This window comes from Tenrec ecaudatus, chromosome 1 (assembly GCF_050624435.1).
Source record: "Tenrec ecaudatus isolate mTenEca1 chromosome 1, mTenEca1.hap1, whole genome shotgun sequence".
NCBI lineage: Eukaryota > Metazoa > Chordata > Mammalia > Afrosoricida > Tenrecidae > Tenrec > Tenrec ecaudatus.
The window spans coordinates 214,341,643-214,367,489 of NC_134530.1; the positions used below are offsets into that span (position 1 = coordinate 214,341,643).

At 42.7% G+C, this 25,847-nt stretch overlaps 1 protein-coding gene across 1 annotated transcript in view; it reads left to right on the forward strand.

Annotated features, from left to right (window-relative positions):
* Positions 1 to 25,847, forward strand: part of CRB1 (crumbs cell polarity complex component 1) — a 218,993-nt gene that overhangs the window by 168,248 nt on the left and 24,898 nt on the right. The window contains 3 exon segments of the mRNA XM_075541873.1: positions 998 to 1,897; positions 4,452 to 4,581; positions 9,270 to 9,403. Of these exon segments, the coding sequence (XP_075397988.1) occupies positions 998 to 1,897; positions 4,452 to 4,581; positions 9,270 to 9,403 (1,164 nt within the window).

Genomic DNA, 25,847 nt, shown 5'->3' on the forward strand with positions numbered 1-25,847 from the left:
AAAACAACAAAAAGGGAAGAGAAAAATGATGATGAATGAGAAAGAGATAATAGAATCAAATGCATGAGTGGAACAGTTGACCTCTGGTGGGGCAAATGCTAGTTCCCCCATTGCAACAGGAGGGAAGGTCGAGTGGATCCAGATGTTGCTACATCTCCAGATTTGGTGGTAGGCTTAGACTGTTGTGCTTTTTGCCATTTTCCCAAGGAAATATGGAAAAGGTCATCAGCTGAGACAAAGTGAGATATTTGATGACAGAGCAGGTGGGAATTAATGATCTTGTAGAATGAGAAACACACAGTAATGGAAAATGTAATATGATTGCCCCGAAGTATGGGGCTCCTACATAGGTTCTTGCATAACTTAAAGTGAGAGCAATTGCTATGATTGCAGAGTGTTTCCCCAGTCACAGGCAGTGACTGGAGTGTAGGCACATAGTGGGTAGATTGGCACATGATGGGAGTTTTTCTAGGGAAGCAAATCCTCATTTTGGAAACCTGCTTCAGCTTGCTTCCTGAGCAGCTTAGTCAGTAACAGACTCTACTGTTAATATGCTTGGTCCCCTGAATCTGATTTGTGATTCCTCTCTGTACAAATGGGTTAGTGCTTTATGTTTTATTTGTGAGGGCGTGAAAGAGATTAGCATGCTTCTATACTAGGATTTCAATGGAAAAGAAATGCATAGCTTGGGCTTGGGTATCAGGTCAAGCAGGCTTGGTATCTGACTCTATGCTTTGTTAGCCATTGGCCATGAACAAGTTCCCTAACTTAGATGAGGTGTCTCAGTTTCTTTTTCTATAGGATGGAGTGGTAGTAATAATAATAATAACCACCTGCAGGCCAAGGATCTGTATTAAAAATCATATAAAAGCAACTAGTACAGTGCTTATCATATGCACAATGGCCATTCATGATGATTAGCACTCTTGATAAAGGTAATTAAGCCAAGATTATAGTTTTAATAAACTTGCTGATTGGTATTACTCTCTCTCTTAAGGTGTTACAAGTGCTGTGTTTAATGGACAAAGCCATGGACTATTATTCAGGAGCAACGGGAAGATAAGCAGAGAGCTCACCAACGTCACATTCGGTTTCAGGACAAGGGATGCGAATGTAGCAATACTGCATGCAGAGAAAGAGTCTGAATTTCTTCATATTGGCATTCGAGACTCCAGATTAGTATTCCAATTGCAAAGTGGCAACGCTTTCTCTATGCTGAATCTGACGAGTTTACTGCCGCTAAATGAAGGTACATGGCACCAAGTGACTCTTTCCATGACAGACCCATTGGCCCAGTTCTCTAAGTGGCAAATGGAAGTGGGCAACCACACACCGAGTGTGACCAGCGAAGTTGCTACCGGAAACCTCAACTTTTTGAAGGCTGATACAGACATTCAAGTCGGTCACCGAACTCTGGACAATATGAATGGCTTCCGAGGCTGTCTGAGTACAATAGAAATCAGTGGCATTTATCTCCCTTATTATGAAAATTTCCCTGATTTCACTAATAAGCCTCACGAAGAAGAGTTTCTCAAAATATCTGCAAATGCTGTGGTTACTGGCTGTTTGGAGCTCAGTGCCTGCACCTCTGACCCCTGTTTGCATGGTGGAAAGTGCGAAGACATCTACAGCTCCTACCATTGCGCCTGCCCCTTGGGATGGTCAGGGACACACTGTGAATTCAACACTGAGGAATGCTTCTCCAACCCCGGTATCCATGGTAACCACTCTCATGGCGGGGCAGCCTACCACTGCAGTTGTGAGCCTGGATACCTGGGCGTGAACTGCGGAGTGGAGATCGACAATTGCCAGGGTCAACAGTGTGTACGCGGGGCCACCTGCATCAGTGACACTAATTCTTGTCTCTGTTTGGACAATTTTACCGGGAAAATGTGCAGGTGAGCTTGCACTTTAGAGCTATGCTCTTTATTCTCCTTGACCTTGTCTAATTGAAAAGCTCTGGCTTCAAGGTCTGTCAATACCGGCTGTGGTGAGCTAGGGGAGCATTAGTCAGTCCCTCGTGGTGGGTCATGTAAGAATGATCTATACAGAAGAATGGTCGTTTTTGAGGAGACTTGTAAGTACTTTTTTCCCTGCCATCTTTGTTACAATGTGTCTTATGAAGCACAGCTCTGCGGTCTGATAATTTTAACATCTTCAGGGGAGAAAGGGTTACCAATAGAAGCAAGAAGTCGAATGTCAATTGTAATGTTCAGAGGAGAGACGTGATTTCTACCACTAAAAATATGCTGGGGTTATTTGAGACAGGTAAATATCATAAAATCCTGAAAAGACTCAAAAATCATAAAATCACGACTCACACAATACAGAATAAACATGTTAGGACTTTATTTAACTCATTAATTCCTGAGGGAACCCCTAAGAAATAAAGGCTAATTCACAGGGTAGACTAAAGAAGAACAATTGAGAAATGAGAAATGTATTTGCTGATATGTGAGAAAATATTTACTGTCCTATCAAGCAATAACATTGTTTAGAATCGTTTCTACAATGTGAAAAATCAATTGTTTAGCCCTACCAACAAACTGGCTTGCATTTCTATGCACCCAATTCATTTTTATTTGCATTAATATAATTGTTCAAAATACAGAGTTGAAAAATAGCTTAGTAAAGAAAACCTTAGGCATGCATCCCTACAAACTCTGATAATCTCAGAGTGTCCACTGTATGAGGGGGCTTCCAAAAAATGTGTGGACAAGTGGAATAAAAACATAATTGAATGTTTCCATTAATTTTTGAAGCCCTTTTATATAGCACTCAGTATCCCATTGAACAAAAATCCAGTGAACCCTTTTACCCATTTTTTCCTAAAGCTAAAATGCAGTATTTCAGTTTGAGAAATCACCTCCATTTTATGTACTATAAAGAGAAAAGAGTAAATATGCTCCTTTGGCATTATATTGTTTTCATATAGGTCGAAATAATTATTACCTTCAGAATTTTTGCTCTGCTTCAAATTTTAAAAACAATGAAATTTTTATTGGGAGGTGAGTGAATTATTCGTAACAAGTAATATATTCCAGGACTTTGAGAGGAACTCTGGAGTTGGTTGGCAGTCAACAGAGTTAACACTAAGTCCGAGATGGTTCCTTTATTGGGTGAATCTCTTAGAAGAGAAAACATACAGTCACATCAATAAGAAATGGCTTCTAGCCCTGTAACACTTCCTGTTATTCAGTCTACTGGGGCCAAGACAGCTTTTCCATCCTGAAGGTTGGCATTCCAGTAAAAGGTGACGTCCCATGTGTTAGCCAGCTCATTCGCCAACACGTCAACTGCCTGAGTAAAGCAAGAACAAACTCAGGATCAAAACCAATCCTACCACCACGGTGAGCTTTTACATGTCAGATAAACATATTTGTGCCCAAATTAGTTCTGCAAGTGTTTTTCCAGGCTAATTCATCATAGTCAACTTCTCAACGACCAAAGTTCTCTAAAGTACCGTCTAATAAGTTTCGAGAATTGTTTACTAAACCTAAGATTGTATACAAAACTTCACATTTGCATTGCTAATTGACCTCTCTCAAAACTAGTTGTTGACATTTTGGCTCTTTTGAAAAGTCTTTACAATATATTCTCTTTTAAGCAGAACTGATTAGCTCTTGAGGAAAGAGGCGCCCTTAGCCAGCATGTAGATTACTTCCCTCACATTAGCTGCAGTGCACACGACAGGACTGAACCTTTTAATGTTTCTCAAGTACTTTATCACATGTCAGGTGCCATACACATGCACATGGACCAACGGCAGCATCCTCAATAGCTTTATAAACATCAGCTCTTTCATTGGCTGCTTGATTTCTAGCCATTTGCTCCACCTCGTACAAGGCTGCCTTAGCAGGAAGGGCTTTGTTGTTGTCCAAGGGAACCACACACTGAATCCACACACACCGGGGAGTGATACGCACGGACCTCGCAGACAGCATTTGGCTTGCATTCTGCTGTGAATTATTAGACAGGGAGCAGCACGTCTTGGCAGGGCAACCGGAGTTCAACCCTGAAAGGCAACAGAGAAATCACAGGAGTGCTTGGGTACCAGAGTGCTGTCCTTGCCTTCCCGGCCTTTATAGAGATGCAATTTTCCTATGGCCTTGGTTGATTTATTGGCAAGGCAGCCGCAAATCTAGCTGGAGCAAGATCCTTTCCAACCCTAAATTTATTGCCACCCTATGGCATAGATCTTATCTCACGGATGAAAACTGTGTAGAAACGGAAGATGGATAGCCGTGCTTCCTACAGCACCCGGCGGCGGCAGGGAATTTTTCCTGGAGAAAGTGATTCCAGTGTCAAGGAGCCCAATTAAACATTTGTAGCTCAGCCAGCCTGAGTTCTTAATTAGTTTGGCATTGTCTATTTATATATTTATATATAAAACTTTCGGGGAAAAGTTTTCTTGAATAAAATGAACAGCTGTGGATGCTCTTATCTCTCCTGACACAACAGATTACCCTCAACAGACTGTGGGAACGAGAAGACAAATCTCACTTGCTACAATGGAGGCAACTGCACCGAGCTCCAGGGCGCCTTCCAATGTACGTGCCGGCCAGGTTTTACGGGAGAGCGGTGAGTGCGACGGAGCTTTATGGGAGAGCATTCTGGACAAAAGAGCAGTAGGGTGACTGCAGGTTCTCTTTGTCATTAATTTCTTATAAGAATCCCTGTGCTGAAAGGGACATTCAGAAGGAGTTAAGCAATAAAAAAGAAGAAAAATTACAGTCTGAGTCAAAGTAAAAAACATTTTGTTAGCCAAGAAGGTCAAATAGGGAAATAAGTTTTAGAAGAAAGAAAAAAAAAACTATAATGGGATGTTTCTTGTAAGTACTTCTGGGCCCGTGCTTCCTTCCCATCAAGTGGAATACATGATACATATGAGTATGTGGGTCCCATCTAAAAAATATACCCAAAGGATTGTATCATTGGGTTACTCCCAAACTCCAAAACTTTGCCAAATTCATTGCCCTCCCACAGGGCTCCCCTGAATCTTTACAGGAGTAGGAAGTCTTGTCATTCTCCCGCAGAGAAGCTGGTGGACTAGAACGTCTGGCCTGTGGGTAAGAGCCCAACATGTAAATTATTACACAACCAGACTTCTACCGAGAACTGAAAAAGATACACAAAATCTTTCTCTCTACATCCCTTTCCCGAGAAACCCATCAACTAACATCAACTGACCCATCAACGGACTTTTTAACAGAGGGTCAGCCAACACTTTCAGAAAACATGAGAGACACATGTTCATGTATCCCTGCCTGGCGTGCAGTGGCAGGTAGAAAGGGCAAACTCGCCGTGGCCTTTACTGGTTTCGCAAAGGCATGTCTCCCAAACAGTGATGGGGGAAAACCGCCACGGCGAATAAACAGATCGTCAACAGTTCACCATTGGCATCCACCTTACAAAACATCCCTTCATTCGAATAGTTCTGCCAGAAAACGTTCATGGCTCCAATCTTATATATGCGTAAAAGCGAGGCTGAGAGGCGAAGTGTCAGACGAGCTGCCGGTACCGGTACCGGGTACGTCTCCAGGACCTCTGCCCACCCAGCCAGGCGCACTGACCTCACTCCGTGAACAAACTGACACGGAATATAACGAGCAGATTAAGCTCGATCATACTTGGCAAAGAAGGTTTGACTGAATTCATTTTTCCAAGAAAGGTAGGTAAGTAGAGTGGTAGGTACACTAGGGAGCTTCTAAAAGTCTGTGGAATTAAAAGATAGTGGGATTTGTCGAAAACCTCCTGGAATCCCCTCGTGTGACTGTCATGACAGTTGCAGTCTGGATTGTGTTGAATGGCTGTTCTTCGGTTCACTGAGTGCCCTCTACAGAGACAGATCTCTTGCCATTGTGTGCTTGGTGGTAAGTGGCCCAGGCAGCAGGCAGCCCGCGCCCCGCGCATGTTCATCCATGGACGGGCTGTGCGTCACCCCCCTACTGTCCATTGTGCCAACTTACAGTATTAACTCGACAATGATATTCTGTTGGCTTCCCATTCCATGTACCTCAAAAATATCGCAAATATGCCCTGGTCCTAAATGTTGAGCCAGGGGCTGCCAACCATAAGGTCGGTAGTTTGAAGCCACCCACCAGCTCTGTGGAGGAAGACCTGACCGTGACCACATGTAAAGATTCAAGCCTCCATAGCCGTCTGGGGGCGTACCGCGATGGTGCCTCTCAGCAGTGAATTCATTTAGCCCTGGTTCTCCAAGTGCTGGTCGTCTCAACCGCAGGCTGTCTGTTCAGGGACTTCATGCACGGAACTCCTCCGTTCACAAATGAGGGAGAATGGTGGGGCCATGAGTTAAGCATTTGGGGGCTACTAGCGGTGAGGTCAGCAGTTCAAACCCACCAGCCACTCTGCTGGCTCGTATCAAGATTCATAGTCTTTGAAATGCAATATAGGGATCAATGGCACTAGGTTTTGGTAAGTCTTATTCACACAGAACTCCCATTTACAGCAAAGGCTTCCTTTAGCCTCCAACCCTGATATATATACATACATATACACACACTTGGTATTTAAATTCAAATTACTGATTTCAAACACGATGAAAAGAAATGTTTAAGCACGGAGTTAGCCTTTCTCTCCCGGGGGACTTTCCACCTGAGTAAACTCTGCAGCAGCATTTAAAAAGAGTGAACTTGTGTTTAATAGACTCTGCAGCTTTAACATCCTTAATCATCATCCAGAGTTAATTCACAGGATGCTAATAGATTTCATTATTTTGGCATTGCATCTACTAATTAACCTCTAATGAAAGCTCTAATAGTGTTGATCGGCAATGTGAATTCTAGTGCACCCTGGAGTTCAAAAGAAACAGAGTAGCTAGGGGGACAAACAGACTGACAGACAAAACCCACCTCACATCAACTCCACCTCATAGGGATCCCACAGAGCAGAGTAGAACTGCCCCGTGCGTCTCTGAAGGTGAATCTCTACAGAAATAGAAAACATCACCTTTCTCCTGAAGATCAGCTGGTGGTTTTCAACAGCCGGACTTGCAGGTAGCAGTCCAATTCCTAAGCTCCTATCCCACCAAGGCTCTAGGAAACATTAAGCCATCCCCCAAGGCCTAGTGGCATAGTGGTTGTGCATCAGGCTGCTAAGAGCAAGGTACGCAGTTCAAAGCAACCTGTGACTGTTTGGGAGAAAGACAGGTTCTCTACTCCTGGGAAGACTGCAGTCCTGGAAGCTCCCAGGGGCACTTCCGTCGGTCAGTGAGTCCGAACTGACTCGATGGCAGTGAGTCTGGTTTTTGGTTTGGGGGAATGTGACTTCCATACTGTCCAAAGATGTTGAAAAACTTCCCTCAAATAAAGTCCCTTCTCTCCTTCCCACTTAAACACCCAGCTTTCTAGTGTCATCCTGGCAGGTTCTGAGATGGATGGGGTGAACACTTGGCCCACCCAGGACAGAGATCTTGGCAGGCTCCTGAGAGTTGTCAAGTTGACTCCGATCTAATCGGAGGAGTCTCCTTCCAGTCCTGGAGCCTACGCCAGAACAACAAAAACAAAATGTCTCAGCTATGCGTGGTATCCAGCAGGATAAGAGGCTGTTTTTCTTGGAAGAGATATTGCTTTACTTTATACCTTGGGCTGACCCCGCACTACCACCTCAGCCTGCTCCATTTCAAGCTTGGTCATTAGTCTACGGCCCAGCGAGGCAGGCTTTACTTTGAGGGCTGCAGAGGAAGGAATAGGGGAAATCATAACATCGTTAGCGCCAAACTTCAACATGTGAGCTGCTCTAGGCTCGGTGCTGAGATTTCATAGAAACTTCTTAAAGATGCCTTTATTCCAAGACCTAGCAGAGTGTTTGGCAGATGGAAAAATAACCAAGTAATTAGATGCTGATTCCTGGTAACGCCGTATATCAAAAGATCAGAACTGCTTCAGAGGGTTCTTTACTGAAGGAGCCTGGTGCAACAGTGCTTAGGAGCTCAGCTGCTAGGCACGAAGTCCACGGACTGCAGCCACCTACCTATCCGAAGGGGGAAGACGTGGCCATCTATTTTCATGAAGATTTGCAGTCTTGGACCCACTGTCCTACAGGGTCTACATATGGGTTGGAAACGTCTGCACACTACACCACAACTATCTCTAAGGAAGCCATTCAGAAAGCCCTTCTTCCGTGGTCTCACTGGGTGCGTCCAAACCAACAACTTGAAAAATGTATTTCTTTAAAGAGCTCACTGCCATTGAGTCAATGCTGACTCAGAGGGACCCCCTATGGGCTTCCAAGACTGTGGCTGTTTATGGGAGTACAAAGTACAGTCTTCCTCCTGCAGAGGGGCTGGTGGTTTCCAACTGCTGACCAAGCAGGTCACAGCCCAATGAGTAACCAGTACACCACTAGGGATCCACCTTTAGGAGTTATATCAATTCCATGGCTTGAATGTGGGATCAAATGACTGAAAGTGTGGTCAGGAGAGCTGATCAAGGCAGATACAGAAAAACAAGTTGCTGGTAGGGAACATGACCAATATCCCCAAAAAGGAAGAAAATGGTGATTTACCTACAATTGATGTAAGTGATTTGAAAATGTGGCTTTTGAAAGTCATCTAACCAAAACATTCAAATATAAGGCTTAGTGGTCAGAGCATACATTCATTAGGAAGTTAAATCTTCGAATACAATTGCCTTTTTTGGTCATTGCTCTTAAAGATTGAAATTCCAAAGAGGCATCATTTATAACCCCCCAAATGACACATATTGATGTAGTTTGTCTTTGGGGGGCTTTCTTTCCCCCGCCTGAGGCCACTGATGAATTATAATCCTGACCGCCTGGATGCACTGGGTCTATTTTTGCCAACTTTAGCTTGCAGTAGGACCACCTATTCACAGCCCTCCTGGTTCCCACGTGCCTCTCATAAACCAGTCCTTTATAGGGTGGCAAACCCACTAATGCTCTAGAGGGAGGACCGATTTATGCATGGCCTGGTTTTCACTTGGTCCCTAAACATTGGCACCTGTTTTCTCATTCTAATGAACTGTGTGTGTGTGTGTGTGTGTGTCTGTGTGTAAGCATTCACGTGTGTACACGCACTCTGGCACACAATGTTCCGGGAAAACCAACATTTGTTTTGAAAGAATTTTAAAGAACACGTTCATTCTTTTAGAGTTAAGTTATTCAGGGTTTGATAGATAAGGTGGCACTTTGAGTAGAAGAACTAGACCAATGGTGCTCTTCCCTCATTTCACAGCCAATTTATTCAACAGGGTACTGGGTTTCGGCTGTTTCTGTTTATTTTCAAGGTGTGAAACGGACATTGACGAGTGTGCCTCTGATCCGTGCTTCCACGGAGGCCGGTGCCAGGACTTAGTCAACCAGTTCCAGCGCCTGTGTGATGTCGCGCTCGCGGGCCAGCGCTGCGAGGTAGACTTGAGCGGCCTCTCCTTCTACGTCTCCCTCTTACTCTGGCAGAATCGCTTTCAGCTCCTTTCGTACCTCATTCTGCGCATGAACGACCAGCCAGTGGTTGAGTGGGGGGAGCAGGAAGATTATTAACACACATTGGAACATTCTCGAATTTAAAAGCCATTTGAAGTTCAAGAGATACCATGACTCTGATCTCTCAAAAAAAGAAAATAAAAACCATCCTGAAAAATAAATTGAGGAACTATTTAAGCATATCACAAGCACTTCACACACAAATATAAATATTTATTTTCCTATTCTACCTTTAAATGGGAGTGAAGGTGGGGGTGTTCTTAAATAATCCCAAAGGTCTCACCATTGAGTGAATTTAGTGCAAGCGCATTATCATACTAAGAGCGTCCGTATTTAAATGACAACAAGAAACCATCTCTCCCCCATCGCACTTTTACTTATTTTGCCTTGTAAGGTGCCTTCATTCATTCTGACACTATCATCTTTTATAGTCTCTCATTCTCATCTATTATTCATGCCGTGACAATTTGAAAACTGTTTTGAAGTCCATTTATGGCTTTATAAAATCTACTCAAGGGAAGATGTGATAAACAGAGAAAGTGCAAGAAATGATAGGGAATTCCTAAAAATGTAGTAAGAAATGTCCCTGGTATACCTCACCAGTGTAATTTCTGAGTCCATTAAAAAATGTCTCTCCTAAAACAAAAGAGCAGATAAACATTAAAAAAAATTTTTCTTTCAGCACTTTTTCCCCCTATTCAAAAATTAAATAGGCCGATTTTTTTCCTGCTGTGAAGCAATTACAAATGTATGAGTTTGTTCACTTTGCCATTAGGATGGACTCATTTTGATTAGCATATTTCATTTAAAATACATATTGCAAAGGTATATATTATAAAACTTCAATTTCTTAGGATTTTGCTTTCCTAAACTTTGAAAATCTATCTATCCACTTCAACCATCTTTTGGGGAAAATTTATAAAAACATAGTATTATAATCAAATGTATTGATGGTGTTATAATTTTCTAATAATTGATTTCTAATTCTGCAAATTAAGTTATTTCATGTTTCATTGCATTTCGCTAATCCTTCTCCTCTTTAGTAGAGTCTCTAAATTAGTAATTGGTAAACATTTCATTTTTAATTTTGCTATTTTCATGGGAATTTTATTTATGCTGTGTATTTTTTGAGTAGGTGTATTAACCCAAAGGAGACACTGTTTATGTAGATAGAAAGGAGAAAATGATATAATTTTCTGAATTAATTTAGAAACAAACAAAACTAAGAATGTCCTACCAAGCACCATTGTGTATATGCGTCTGTGTCTTTAGGAACTTTCCTGGTCTGAAAACGCGAATGTACTTTATCTGTGGGGGCTAATAGCCGGTCTCCACTGTCTTTACAAGATGGCTTTTCAGGGGAAATGACCACTCATGAGAAACACAATAGCAAAACATCATGTCATAAAAGCAAGAGACACACATTCATTTTCTTTCTAAGTAGTAATAAAATATTTGATGTAATAAATTAATATTACCTGGAATACTGACAATCCTTTCAAACTGGCGAGCAGCCACTTTGAAGCCTTTGTTTATGCTTGTCCATTTACCTCTCATGCAAAGCAACCTGTGTCATCCCATCATTTCAATGAGCTGGTCCAAAGTTCCTTTTTGTGACAAGACTCTAGGAGAAAACATACCGAGTAACATGTGTGGGCACTAGTATTGTGAGTGTGCGTGGACTAGCTGAGAGCCATACAGCACATGGGGGGGGGGGGGTCTGCATCGACTCCCTTCCAGAAGAAGCCCTAGTGAGTTGCACAATCATTCATCGAAAGGTCCCCGTGTCAAACCATCAGCTGCTTCACCGCCTGGCAATCTCTATGGGGTACTTTCACTCCGCTTTAAAGGACCAAATGCAATTTGACAGCGATGGGTTTGGGCTGTTTGTTGCAATTTTAGACATATCTGTGATTATATACATGTAGGATATTCCAGATGTAGTGTGTGCTCTACAAAGTAAAGGTAAGGATCTGCTCACAATCCCTCTCTGAATTCTGCTGCCTCTGTTGTCACTGTAGCTGTAAATTTCTGCTTTTCAGATGTCTTATTATCGCGAGGTATCTGACTTAAAAAACAAATGTTGTCCTTGTCCTCGTTTTCTTCCGTACTTTCAGCTACACTGTAGGGTTGTGGCTTTTATGTTATTGTGCAGCAAAATAAAATCTGTGTTTCTGCATCTTCTACTTTTCATCCTCTGCTCATTATGATCTTTGTTTTCTCTGTGTCTTGCATGGCGAAATGTCCAGCAACCGGACACACGCACACACACACACACACACACACCACATGACATAACATAATAGTGTTGGTTTTTCTGAATTGAGAATGTTTACCCTAGATGCGTCTCAGCATACAAACACCTGTGATGGTCAAGGTCAAGTTCTCCTCTGCCTTCAATCCCTGAGAAGAAATCCTCTGATTGAAGTGCTAGAGTAGAATACATTCCTAATGGTTCTCACTGGGGGTTGGCCCTAGCAAAGCTATCAAAGATTCCACTAACCTTATTATTTTAATATTTTGATTTTTCTAAAGATAATGCTTAATCTACATACAATGAAGTTTATCATGATTTGCTTATCATATTAAGTGAGAAAATGTAGGATATTTGATCATAGACAGAAGGATTTATGCCCAGTGGTGCTGCCGTATCGTAAGGATATTGAGCATGTCGGTTTGACATTTCCACCTTCCTTATGAACTTCAGCATAGAATAGCTGCTTTCAAATATTTTCTGCTAATTCCAATATCTGGGTTATCTGTTATTGGTCTTTATTAATTGAATTTCCTCTGTGTATGGGTCTCACTTGTATTTCTTTGTCTAGTGCAGCAGTTCTCAACCTGTGGGTCATGACATCTTGGAAGGTCAAACGACCCTTTCACAGGGGTCACCCAATTCATAACAGTAGCAAAATTACAGTGATGAGGTAGCAACAGAAATAATTTTATGGTTGGTGGGTCACCACAACATGAGGCACTGTATTAAAGGGTCGCGGCATTAGGAAAGTTGAGAACCACAGAGTCTGAAGAATGATGACCTAATCAACCAATCAGATCATTTAACCTCCAAACTCTTTGGTCATGTCCCTTAGAGTGGGTAGCCAAGGATACCTCTGTTCCATTCTTTTAATTTTAGCCAGGCTCATTAGAGTCTGCTCCAAACCAAAAGACCAAACCCACTGCAATGAGTTCACAGTGACACCATAGGACAGAGCAGATAGAACTAATCTACTGGGCTCCCAAGGAGAGACAGCTCTATGAAAGCAGACAGCTCCATCTTTCTCCCATCAGCAGGTTCTTGAACCAATGCCTACATCAGGTATGACTAACATCAAGACAATTTGACTTTGATAGAAAGTACCTTCTAAGCAGCTGCTGGATTTAAATCACCAACCGGTCATTTAGAAGCCTATACTTAACCCAGTGCACCACTAGGGATCCTGAGCGTTGGATCTAGGGGGTGCCCATGATTTGGACTGAAGGTACTGTCAGCATTTGTTGCTCTCCCTCTAGACCTTCCTTTGCAGAAGCTCTCCCTGCCCTTTCCAGCTGCTGCGGTCCCCTGACCACTTTCCTGGGGCCCATTAAGCCAGCAAGGTGGGGCATTTCTCTCTGAGTTTTAGTCAGTCAACCAGCTTAATGCCAACTGCAACCTACTTTTAGGCAAACCTGAAAGCAAGCAAATAAGAAATAAAACAAATAAACCGAGTCTTATCGATTTTACTGCAGTCTTCCAAGCTTCAATTCCCCTACAGTTTCCACCTCCTTCTAGTCCCTCACCAGTGTCTTCAGGTGGTCATTCTAGATACTTTATCTATACCATGGAACTGGTGTTTACAAAGGGTTACTGGCATAGGAGCTCCTTTGCTGTTACCATAGATGGAAACTGTAATTCTTGAGTTGCTAACCTGACACTATATCAAAATAAATATTGGGTCACAAAACTGGGTTATTGTTTCACTTCTGACTGCTGTACCAGACAGGTTACTCTGAAAAGGCAGGTTTTATTTCAGGACGCCAGATTAGAAGGAAAATTCTGATGATTGTCAGGTTCTTTGGAGAAAAGCATTTTGGAAACCGTTGAAAAATAAGTTTTCACTATAAAAGAGAAGACTTAATGAAAGTATCAAATTGCCTTCAAACATGAATTATCTTGAGAATTAAAAAGTAAATTTGTTCCATATGGATATAAAACCCATTGCTATCTGAGATAGTGAAGGTTTATTGTGCCAACCTGGCCAATAAACACACATGGGATTACTTGAAGGGCAGAGAGATAAATGGCTCAGTGAGCCTCGCCTTTCTAGTTCTTGAGTCTCAAGCTCTCTGATGGTCGGACCAGAGTGCAGCTGCCTTAGCCAGTTCCCTGCTTCAGCTGGCAAGGCTCACTTCCTGCAAGACATCCCTGAGGAGAAGCAGCATGGACCTACCCCGATGCAGCCCTGCGTGCTGGAGCAGCCATGTGGAGACCCCTGCCAGCCCTGAAATGTTTACATGTTCACTGATTCAGCTTTCCTCCTGCAGTTGGATTCATTGAGTGTGTTTTGTGAGATGGAGGAGGACTTTGTAGATTGGTGTCAGGCATATGGGCTAATGTTGGACTTATGGGCTTGGACAGCACTGGGTTGGGTTGGGCTGCTTTCTGAGTGTACATTTACCCTTTATATAAAACTCTCTCTTACACATTTATGAGTTTATGTGGATTTGTTTCCCTAGTTTATCTACACTAGCACACTAAAATTCATTCCAATTCATAGTGACCCTGTAGGACAGGACAAAACTGCCCAATAGAGTTTCCAAGTCTGTAACTCTTTACAGAATCAGCCAGACATATCTTTCTCCTAATGGTGAGTTTGAGCCACTGACCTTGGAGTTAGCAGCCAAGCACTTGACCGGTGCACCAGCACATCTTCTTGTGTTGATAACAGGAACATTAAAAAGAACATGAATAAGACAAACTAGTAAAAATCATAGGAAGAAGAGTTCAAGTCAGCATGCAGGGTGAGACAGCATTAGAACTGTTCAATCATGCAATGAGTTGATTTGAAGCACAGTGAGCTCCCATCCTTTAAGAGATTCAAATAAAATCAAAGTGACCATATGTTAGAAATATTACAGAGCATGTGTACTGATGTGTTAGGCCAGGTTGACTAAAGAAACATATCTAGGGACACTCATATACTGTGTGTGAGAGAGCTTTATATCAAAGAGCAATTATATATTGAGAAAACATCCCAGCCCAGTCCAGATCAAGTTCATATGTCTGATACTAGCCTATAAATTCCTCTTCAGACTCATGCAGCAAATGCAATGATGCAGAATGCAGGGAGATCATAGGCCGGTAAATGAAAAGTCTTGTGGATCCAATGATGGTGGAAGCATCTGAGCGCTGATGCGGTCTCCATGTGGTTCCTCTGAGTGTGGCTCCTCAACAGGAAGGTGAAGCAGAGGGAGAGGGGCTCCTCGTACCTCTCAGCAACACGGCTTATCAACAAGAAGCCCAAGGCAGAGAGAGAAATAGAGAGAAAGGAAGTTCGCAGAATGCTCATGAGAAGGCCAGACAAGACTTCATCCCTTTACTCTTAAGCCCTCGAGTTGACACGACATGATCTAATGAGTGCTGTCGATTATTGGTGGTGTGTTGGATGCGATCGAGTTAGGTCAGACATATAACAACCCTCCGCACCACAGAGGAAGCACTGGCCAGTCCTGCGCCGTCCTCACCATGTTTCCTCTGCTCGAGCCCCTTGTTGCAGCCCCCGTGTCCATCCATCTCCTCCAGGGTCTGCCTCTTTCCCACTGGCCCTCGACTTTACCAAGCCTGGCATCCCTCTCCATGGTCCCTCCTGACAGCATGTCCAAACTATGGAAGATGCCGTCTCCCCATCCTTCCCTTCAGGGAGCTCCGTGGCCACACTTTCCTAGATGGATCTGTTTGTCCTTTTGACAGTCGATGCTAATCTTAATCCACTTTTCCAGCTCCACGATTCCAAGGCATTGATTAGGAGAGATGAAGATGCTTAACGACTCAAGTGTCTATGACCATTACCTGACTAAGTACAGCCAATGCACTTCATCTAGGTAAAATGCAGATTTGTTTGTATATTGTTCATGACAGCAAAATGATGAGAAACAACTTTTTGTTTTGTAAGTTGAGGAAAGTAGGGTATAAAAGACTAAATAACTGACCACAGTAACTTGATACTTTGGGAAAAGAATTGGGAAAGAAACATCTTGTTTTGTTTTGAGATCATTAAGAAATTGAGTTATGTTACAGTGAAGAAACATTGGAAAATGAGAAATCTCTCCAAGACTATATTTTTGGTTTCACTGATTTATTATGCTGCTTTCTATAAAATTGAAAACCTAACAGCACCAACTCTGCCCCATTTACTGTCTGAAAGGCAACTTTATCATCCATACCAAAGATGGGCTTAGCCTGGCTCCTTGTCAGGAGCTTCCCATGCGCACACAGGGTTTTCTGAGCAAACCATGGCCTCTTCCCTGCTTCACCATCAATCACTTCCAGCCAATATCTTCAATAAAATCAAGGAAACAACTATGAGGGTGGGAAATGGAGCATTGAGGAACGTTTACTTTTTCCATACCTTTATAAGTCTTAATGGTAAAGGAATGATGTAAGAGAAGTGTTCTGTTGTAAACTGGAGAGGGTCCTCTACAGGAAGATTAAACTAATTCTCCTCCAGTCATCACACAGGCCCACATGAATGGAAGTATCAGATTGGATGATATGAAAATGCACATATCTGACATCTTTCAAGTACATAAAGACTCCAGCGATTTCCATGGCAATTTACAAAAGCGGTGGCCTAGTGGCTATGATTTGTGCTGCTGTGATAGCCGGGTTTATTGTGCCAACTAGCCAATAGGAACACGCGGGCAGAGTTTGGTGATACACAGCTTGATTGGAGGACGACGACCTAGATAGAAGAAGACGGCCGGCATCCCATATCTCTCTTGCTCCCTGGTGATCAGACCAGTGTGCTCCTGTTTTAGCTAGTTCTCTGCCCAGGCTACCTGTGGGCCAAGCCAACCTGTGGACAGTGTGCTAGAGCTGGAGGCTCCTCCGAGACCTGCTTCCCCACGCTGCTGGTGCATACATACATTACCTGGGCTTGCAGCTGGTGGATTCTGTCATGTATCACTTAAGTTCAAGATCTCATTGGGACTTGCTCAACTAAGATCATCTGCTGTCTGATTCCTTAGGGAAGACTCTGCCTGTCTTGCCTTGGGGAAGACTCCAGACCTCAAAGCCCACATGAGTTGAAGGACTCCCAGTATATTAACTGTTCCATGAAAGTGAGTTGAACTGAGCCCTCTGTACAGCTGTGTGCTAATTAGCTGTCATATTCCTTCTCACTGGATAAACCTATCCTCTTCCATATTTAATCATAAGTGTCCTGGTTTTGTTTTCTAGAGCACCTCGCCCAACACAGCTGCCAACCATAGGTCAGCAGTTCAAAATCACCAGCTGCTCAGTGGGAGAAAGACAGGCTTTCTACTCCCACAAAGAATTGGACTCTCAGAAACCTACAAGGACAGTTCTTCTCTAGCCTATACAGTTGCTATAAGTCAGAGTCAGCTCAAAGTCCATGAGTTCTCTGTTTTTGTTTTGTTTGTTGTTGTTGTTGTTTAATCTATTACAAACTAAACCCTGGATATATTTCAAGACCCAGGTCCCTGACAGGTGCCAACAGTTTGTGCCTAGCTACTGACTGAAAGCTTGGTGATTTAAATCTACCCAGTGCATTGCGGACAAAAGGCCTGATGCTCTGCTGCAGTAAGCTTGCAGCCAGGGAAAACAGAGTACAATGCTGAGACAAACACATGGGTTATCTTGAGTTGGAATCCACTAGATGGCTAAGGGTATGTGTGTAAAACCCACGGCCATGAAGTTGATTCTGACACTAGCACTGTTAACAGATTTGAGAGATTTTCATATTTTACTTCAGTTTTTTTCCTTCACAAGAATTCTAAGAGGCATCATTGTCTGTATTTAATAATTGCAGAAATGAAGACTTAATTACTCGAGGTCAGAATTTGAAAGAAGCATCAGAACAAGGGTTTAGTCGTGTCTCCCACTTCCAGGTTTAATGCTGGAGACCAATTAGGATCTATGAGTTAAAATCTGGGGAAGGAATATTGGACTGATTAGCACAGATTCCCTCCCTATTGTGATCCAAACTGGGCGAGAAACGTAAGCTATGTAACCATGATTGAAGAGTGATTTGGAAAGTCAAATAGGAACCCCTGTCCAATTCAACCCCGACACTTTGTGCTGGGTGTCAAATCTCTACAAGGAGATGACGTGAATAGAATGGATATAGACATGTTAACCAGAAGGATATTGGGACATTGATAGTTCAGGGTAGAAATGTTTTTTAAATCATTTTATTGGGGGCTCATATTTGTTGCCATCATCATTTTCAAAACATTTGCTTTTTACTTGAACCCTTGTTATCAGCTCATTTTCCCCTCCCTCCCCAACCCTCCCTTCCTCCTTCACAAACCCTAGGTAATTTATAAATGTTATTCTTTTTTCATGTCTTAAACTACCTAGTATTTCCCTTCACCCACTTTTCTGTTGTTCTCCCCCCACTTTCCCCTTCCCCTCCTGGTATCACTACTCTCATTATTGGTCTTGAGAGGATTTATCTGTCCTGGATTCCTGTGTTTCCAGCTCTTCTCAGTACCTGTGTACATGCTCTGTTCTAACCAGATTTGTAAGGTAGAATTGGGGTCATGATAGTGGGGGGGTGGGGGAAGCATTAAAGAATTAGAGGAAAGTTGTATCTTTCATCCTTGCTATACTGCACCTTGGTTGTCTCGTCTCTTCCTTGTGACCCTTCTATAAGGGGATGTCCAATTGTCTACAGATGGGCTTTGGGTCCCCACTATGCTTTCCTGCTTATTCATATTTACATGATTTTTTCTGGGTCTTTTATGCCTGATACCTGATCCCATCTGACACCTCATGATCACACAGGCTGGTGTGCTTCTTCCATGTGAACTTTGTTGCTTCTCAGCTAGATGGCCACATGTTTATCTTCAAGCCTTTAAGACCACAGATGCTATCTCTTTTGATAGCCAGGCACCATCAGCTTTCTTCACCACATCTGCTTTGCACCCACTTTGTCTTCAGCAATCATGTCAGGTAGGTGAGCATCAAGAGACAATGCACTTAAAGCACAGCTTCTAGTTCTCTGTCAGTGAAAGTTTGCATGTTGCATTCATGCTACACAGGCCTCCGTGGAGCATCCAGACTAAGAGAGACTAGGAAGAAAGGCCTAGCAAGCTACATCCCAAAATCAGCACATGAAAACCTTAAGAATCACAGTCCCCCATTGTCAATGGAGTGTCCATGGGTCAGGAGCAGATTCACCAGTTGATACCAACAAGAACAATGAATAATAGAAAAGAGGAACTTTATGGAGTGGGAAGGTATACCCAATAACAAAATCACCCTTTATCCTGGCTAGATGACACTTACATGTAAATTCATGGATGACCTGGCTAAGGGCCTTCTTCAGCAAGTTCCAGAATTCCAGAATGTGAGACATTTATGTATTGAGACTTAGGAAATGGGTTACACATTGGGCTTCCATCTCACAAATTCAAAAATTCAAACTTTCCTTAGAAGAAAAGGCAGGCTGTCTGCTTCCATAAAGATTTCCAGCCTCAGAACTCCTAAGGAACAGTTGTACTCTGCCCTCTGTGTGGTCCCCATAAGTCAGAATCCATTCAGTAACAGTGCTTTGTAGGGGGTAAGCTAGCAAGAAGTAGGAAAGTTACCTTCTCACAAGGAATCACCAACACCTAGGACTCATTAACTCAAGAGAATATAAAAGATAAATACACAAAGACCTGGAGTCATTTGTGGATGACAGAGTCATGACTGGTTTCCAAGAGTTAAGAATTCTCCTTAAGCATAAAGGCTGATGGCAGGAGCTGCCCTCCCTGGCCCACATCCCCAGGATTCTGTAAAGAGCAGCACCCTGGGCCAGCCAGCAAGCCAGAGTCTTCCTGAACACTGAATAATTCGAGCACACTTAACCATTCCATTCAGTGTATGGCAGTCTCTTTGTGCTCCAAATGTGACCTGCAGGAAAGTGTCATCCAGAGGGACAGTCTCCTCAAACCACAATTTTAAGAAGGACAATTACTTGTCACTTAAGGAGTAAATATGATGCTAAACTCAGCGACTGTTCTTCAGTGTTATTCTGGTGTAATCAGGATAGATGCAGATCCTTAATCTGCTTAACTTTTATCTTTTCACACATTAAGATTTCTGCTTCACCAAGTATAATTAATTGTCTTCATTTCTTGATGTGAGGTCATCACTAGAGGCTTCACAGGAATCATGTAACACAGACTTCTACCTCAGAACACATTCTTCACATGTCCAAATTAGCACTGGAGCAGGTGATGCAGAGCGTAGGGCTCCGGGATGGCAGGCAGAAGTGAGAGGATGGATGTTAACCAGGAAATAACCCTTAAGTTGCCTGGCTACTGAATAAAGTGGCTTTTAGTTACCTAGTCATTGGGTCTTATCCTCAGGCGATCATTGCCTTGCGCAGTATGGGACATTTTGGAAATTGTTTTCTTTAAGTAACATGATCATTTGCTGTTGCTTTGTGTTGATAAGTTGATTCCTAATTTTTAAAGGAGTGACCAGTAGGTTTGAAATGCCAACCTTTCAGTTAGCAGCTGAATGCTTAACCATTGCACCACCAAGGCCCTGACCCACCATTTATTGAGGACCTGCAAGAGACAAAGCCCTGTGTCCTTACCTTATTGGAGCCTGATTTAAAAGAACTTAATGACTTCCATGCATAGCTCCTTGGTAGATGCTGTAACTTTAAAAATCACAGCGATATATATGTGCAATCTGCCTAGTGTTCGGTGTTGATTATGATAAGGTGACAAGATCATCTATGATACAAATTTTGTAACTGACTTGATCATTTCTTGACTATTATTTCTACTTAAAATAGTTATCCATGGTTTGTACACATGTGTATAGTTTCCTGGCTGTCATAAAAATAAAAAGGATTCTTTATAATTGGACATAAAGACCGTGGCTATTATCTATGACAAATTTAATCACTGAAGCACAGATTTGTCTCACATAAACTATAAAAATCCAATGAGTGAAAAGGGGACACTATAAATAATTTTGCAAGGACCGCAGCCTAAACCAATATTATTCTGGGCAAAGTAGGCCGTACACTACTTATGACTCACCCTGAAGAATGCATGATGCTGGACTTCCACTGGAGTTCCTTCCAAATGGAGTTGACATCTATCGAAGATCATTCCAGAAACCAGGTCTATGTGTTCTAAACCAATTGCCTGTCAAGTGACTCAAACTAAACAATAAAATGGACTGCATATAGTCACTCATCATTTTCTGGAATTATTTCCTTTTCATTCAGTTTCATCGATGAAAAAGCGAACTATCAACCACATAGAAAACTACTTGTATGCAACTACCTTTCTGTTGCCTCATTTAATGTGACATAAATTTACTTTCTCCTGATATTTTCATTTTAAGAATGGACTGTATGTTTTTGACTGTATACCATAAGAACAGACTGTGTATATTTGTATAAATATGGATTTTTTTCTTTAATGACTAATGTCCTTAAGAAATGCAGTTGCAACTCATTGAAGCCAATGCTGAATCTTTTCTATAAGAACAACCTGAATGACAAACTTCTTCCATGGAGAGCAATTATAGAAATGCATTGGAGACTACTTGCAGCCCAAAATGAAGCAGCGTATTGAACATAACCCATCCAAAAACAAATGATAACTTATTGGCAGTGAAGAGCATTTGGAAAGCACGTTCTTGATTGTGTCACATCTACCTGAGTTTCATTCAGTGCCACAAACAGCTGTGATTACACATTACTTCCGCTCATTTCCTCTAACATTGCTTTGATGATCTATTATGATAGTAAGGCCTCTGAGATAAATTTGAATTTGTTTTTCAACGTGGCAAAGTACATATGAACCCTAAAAGATGAGTGAGTCACTGCAGCTGATAGGATTCAGGGAAGAAAAAAAAATTGATTCCAATATATTGTTCTGAATTTGAGTCAGTAGCAGCATCGACCACAGGAGCTATTCAGTAACTATGAACTGCTTGGCTGCCATTATGTTGAGAAATGTATATGTATACTTGTTCATCCTTCTCCATGTAGTTATTGAAATTAAGATTAAGATAATAGTAGGAGTTTTGAAGAAAAACATTGTTCCATCTGCTCATCAACTCCACAGGATGATAACAGAGAGGATTAGTCACTAGTAGCTGCCACTTCCCGGACAAGAATCTCTCCCAGAGAAAGATGTCTAGCCAAGAACAAAATGCACAGAAATCCTATTATCAAAATTGAAGTAGCCTTTGAGATGAATCAAGGATTTCCAGAAACAACTCTAGAGGAATTTTAGGTCCATAAAAACAGGTCTCACCATGGGGGATGTGCGACTGAGCTGACCCCACCACACTGAGGCAAAACACTGGGGGCGTGCAATAGAGCAGCAGAGGAAGCAGAGCAAGGAGGTCCCGAGGGAGTATAAAGGATGGACTTTGGGTTCAGGATGTGGCACCCCATCAGATTCTTCCAGAAAACACTCCTAAAGGTCAACAAACAGATCTTGAACTATTAACAGGCTTTTTTTCCTTTCCTTTTGTTTTTTGTTTTTTCCCTTCTTTTAGATTTTGTAGGTCAGAGGCCTTTCTGTTTGTTAGCTTGTCGGTGTTGCTGCCGTCGTCGCCATGCTCTTATGTGCTACTTTGTTTGGTGCCGTTGAAGCCATCCACAATTTTATGCACATATTATTATCTCTGCAGGTCCACCTAGATAAGATTGGCTGGATAACCAATGTGAGAAGAAAATAATGGGACCAGCGGCCCCAGAAAGACATGAGCGTGTGGGAGGTAGGGGGAGGGAGGAAGTGTTGGCCAACCCAGGGACAAGGGAACGGAACAGTAAGTGGTTCAAAACCAGAGGAGGGAGGGTGTGGGAGGCCTGGTAGGGAGTGACCAAGGGCAAGGTAACTGAGAGGAGTTACTGAAACCAGAATGAAGGCTGAACATGGTAGTGGGACGGGAGGAAAGTGTAAGGAAATAGAGGAAAGAAGTAGGAGGCAAAGGATATACATAGAAGCCTTAATATAGACATGTATATATGTAAATATATTTATGATTATGGGGGAAATAAACCTATGTGCATATATTTATAGGTTTAGTAGTAGGGTAGCAGGTGGACATTGGGCCTCCCTGCACACATTCCCTTAATACAAGAGCACTTTGCTCAGCTAAACGGTCATTCCGTGATACCCACCTTCCCGACATGATCACTGAAGACAAACATGTGCATAGGCAAACGTGGTGAAGAAAGCTGATGGTGCCTGGCTATCAAAAGATATAGGAGTCTGGGGTCTCAAAGGCTTGAATGCAAACAAGTTGTCAGAAAGAAGCTCAGAAGCAACAAAGCCCACAGAGAAGAAGCACACAAGCCTGTGTGACCACAAAGTGTTGAAGGGATCAGGTAGCAGACACCAAGGAAGAAAAACAATCATTGGGTGATCACCTTCCTCACATAAACGCTGAAGACGAATGTGTACATAAGTAAGTGTGGTGAAGATGGCTGTTGGTGCCTGGCTATCGAGAGTTATAGCATCTGGGGTCTTATAGGCTTGAAAGCAAACAAGTGGCCATCTAGCCCAGAAGCAACAAAGCCCACATGGAAGCAGCACACCATGTGTGATCACAAAGGGTTGAGGGGACCAGGTATCAAGCACCAAAGATGGTGAGGGAAGGGGGCGGGGGAATCATATCATTTTGAAAAAGGGGAGCGCATGATGGGGACCCAATGACCATCTGTAGACAACTGGACATCCCTTGCAGAGGGATAGTGGGGGGGGGGAGATGAGTTATTCAGCTTTCAGTGTAGCAATACTGAAACTCACAACTTTCCTCTAGTTCTTAAATGCTTCCTCCCCCCCACTATCATGATCCCAATTCTACCTTGCAAACTTGGTTAGACCAGAAGATGCACAGTGGTGCAGACGGGAACTGGAAACACAGGGAATCCAGGACAGATGAACCCCTCAGGACCAGCAGTGAGAGTAGCGATACTGGGAGGGAAGGGGAGGTAGAGAGGGGGAACCGATCACAAGTATGTATATATAACCTCCTCCCTGGGGGATGGACAACAGAAAAGTGGGTGAAGGGAAACTCCGGGCAGTGTAAGATAAGATAAAATAATAATTTATAAATTATCAAGGGTTCATGGGGAGGGGGAGGAAAATGAGGAGCTGATTCCAAGCAGAAAGCAAGAGTTTTGAGAATGATGAGGGCAACGAATATATAAGTGTGCTTTACACAATTGATGTATGTGTGGATTGTGATAGGGGTTGTATGAGCCCCAATAAAATGATTTTAAAATAAATAAATAATGCTATAGATGGTTAAAACAACAGGAGGTCTCATCTGTAACCTTGTCACCTGTCACCAGTGTGCCGGCAACGCCATTAGAGCGGTTCTCCGGACTCCTCCCATCGAACTTCCCCTTTGCTTTTAGAGAGTGTTATGTGATGCAAGAATAGACAGGGTGTCATAGTGTCCATAACTTTCGATTGTTGGGGAGTGCTTTCAAAGTGAGATTAGTATGGCTGAATTGCTAAAATCTCAGTCCTTTTGGTGCACCTCCAAGTGAAGAAACCACGTCACGACTTTGAAGAGCAGGGAATTTAAAGGCATGCCGCCCACCCAGCACTCTCTGGGCCTTCAATTCCCATTCCGTTCTTCTTTGCCTACCCAGATAAATGGCTTGCCAAGGAAGCCTTTCTTGACCTCTTAGCCCCACCCAATCAGTGTTCTTCCTGCTCCCGTACCGCCGTCAAACTGGTTTCAGTGCATCCCGTGTGTTTCAGCGGAGCTGCTCCATAACATCCTCAATGGCTGCATTTTCAAAGAAGGTTGCCGCCTCTTTCTTTCAAGGCACTGCTGGGCGGACTAGAACCTCCAAACATTTGGGTATCAATCAGCCTCATAACTGCTTGAATCATCTAGGGCCTCCATAATAGCACTTAACAGTAACTCTAGAAATGGCTAATATTTGTGACATGATGCCTCTTCAGCTAGGCAATATGCTAAGGTCATTATGTACATTGTGTTAATTATTTTTCATAAAATTCTCCAGCATCAGACACCATTAATCTTTTTATTTTACTAAGAAGAACACAAAGTCCTAGTGAGTATGTTGTTATTGGGTGCCAGTCAGTCAATTTCCACCCATAGCGACCCTGTGCACAACAGAATGAAACCTAGCTTAGCCCTTCGCCGTCCTCATGATTGTTTTGACGTCTAAACCCACTATTGCTCCCACCCTGTCAATCCACCTTGTCAAATGGCTCTTCCTCTTTTTTGCTATCTCTCTCCTTTACCAAACATGATGTCTTCTCCAGGGACTGGCCTCTCCTGACAATATGCCCACGGATGTGAGACAAAGCCTTGCAGTCCTTGCTTCCAAGGAGTACGCTGGAAGCACTTCTTCCAAGATGGATTTGTTTGTCCTTTCAGCAGTCCATGACAGTTTCCGTGGTCTTCCCCAGCCCCACAATCCAAATGCATCGGTTCTTCACAGTCTTTCTTATTCGATATCCAACTTTCACATGCATATGATGTAATGGAAACTACCTACCGTGGATTGGGTCAGGCGCACCTTAGTCCTCAAAGTACCATTCTTGCTTTTCAATACTCCAAAGAGGTCTTGTACAGCAAATTTATCTAATACATCTTTTCGTCTCTTGCCTGCTGCTTTCATGAGCATTGGATGTGGCTCCATGTAAGACACAGCAATCCCTGGCAACTTCAAACGTTTCCCAATTGATCACAATATTCTTATTGGTCCAGATGTGAGGATCTTGGTCTTCTTTACACTGGGTCAGAACCCATAGCAAAAGCTCCCATCCTTGATCTTCATCAGTAAGTGGTTCACTTCCCTTTCTTGTTAAGCAAGCAAAGTTGTGTCCTCTACATATGACAGGTGGTTAATGAGCCTTCCTCCGCTCCTGACGCACATTCTTCTGCACATTATCCTGCTCCTCTGGTGATTTGCTCAGCATACACCGCGAGCAAGTATGGTGAGAGGATACCACCCCGACATACGTTTCCTGATTTGAAACGGAGTTATTCTAACTTGATTTCAAGCTAGTTGAAATACTAGTGAGTATACATTACCAATTATGCACACTGCAATAGCCTTTGCCTGCCTTGCTACCCCACCCCATCTCTGTTACTTATCTTTACAGCTTCAGTGAATTTGGCCTGGCACAGAATAGATGTGTCA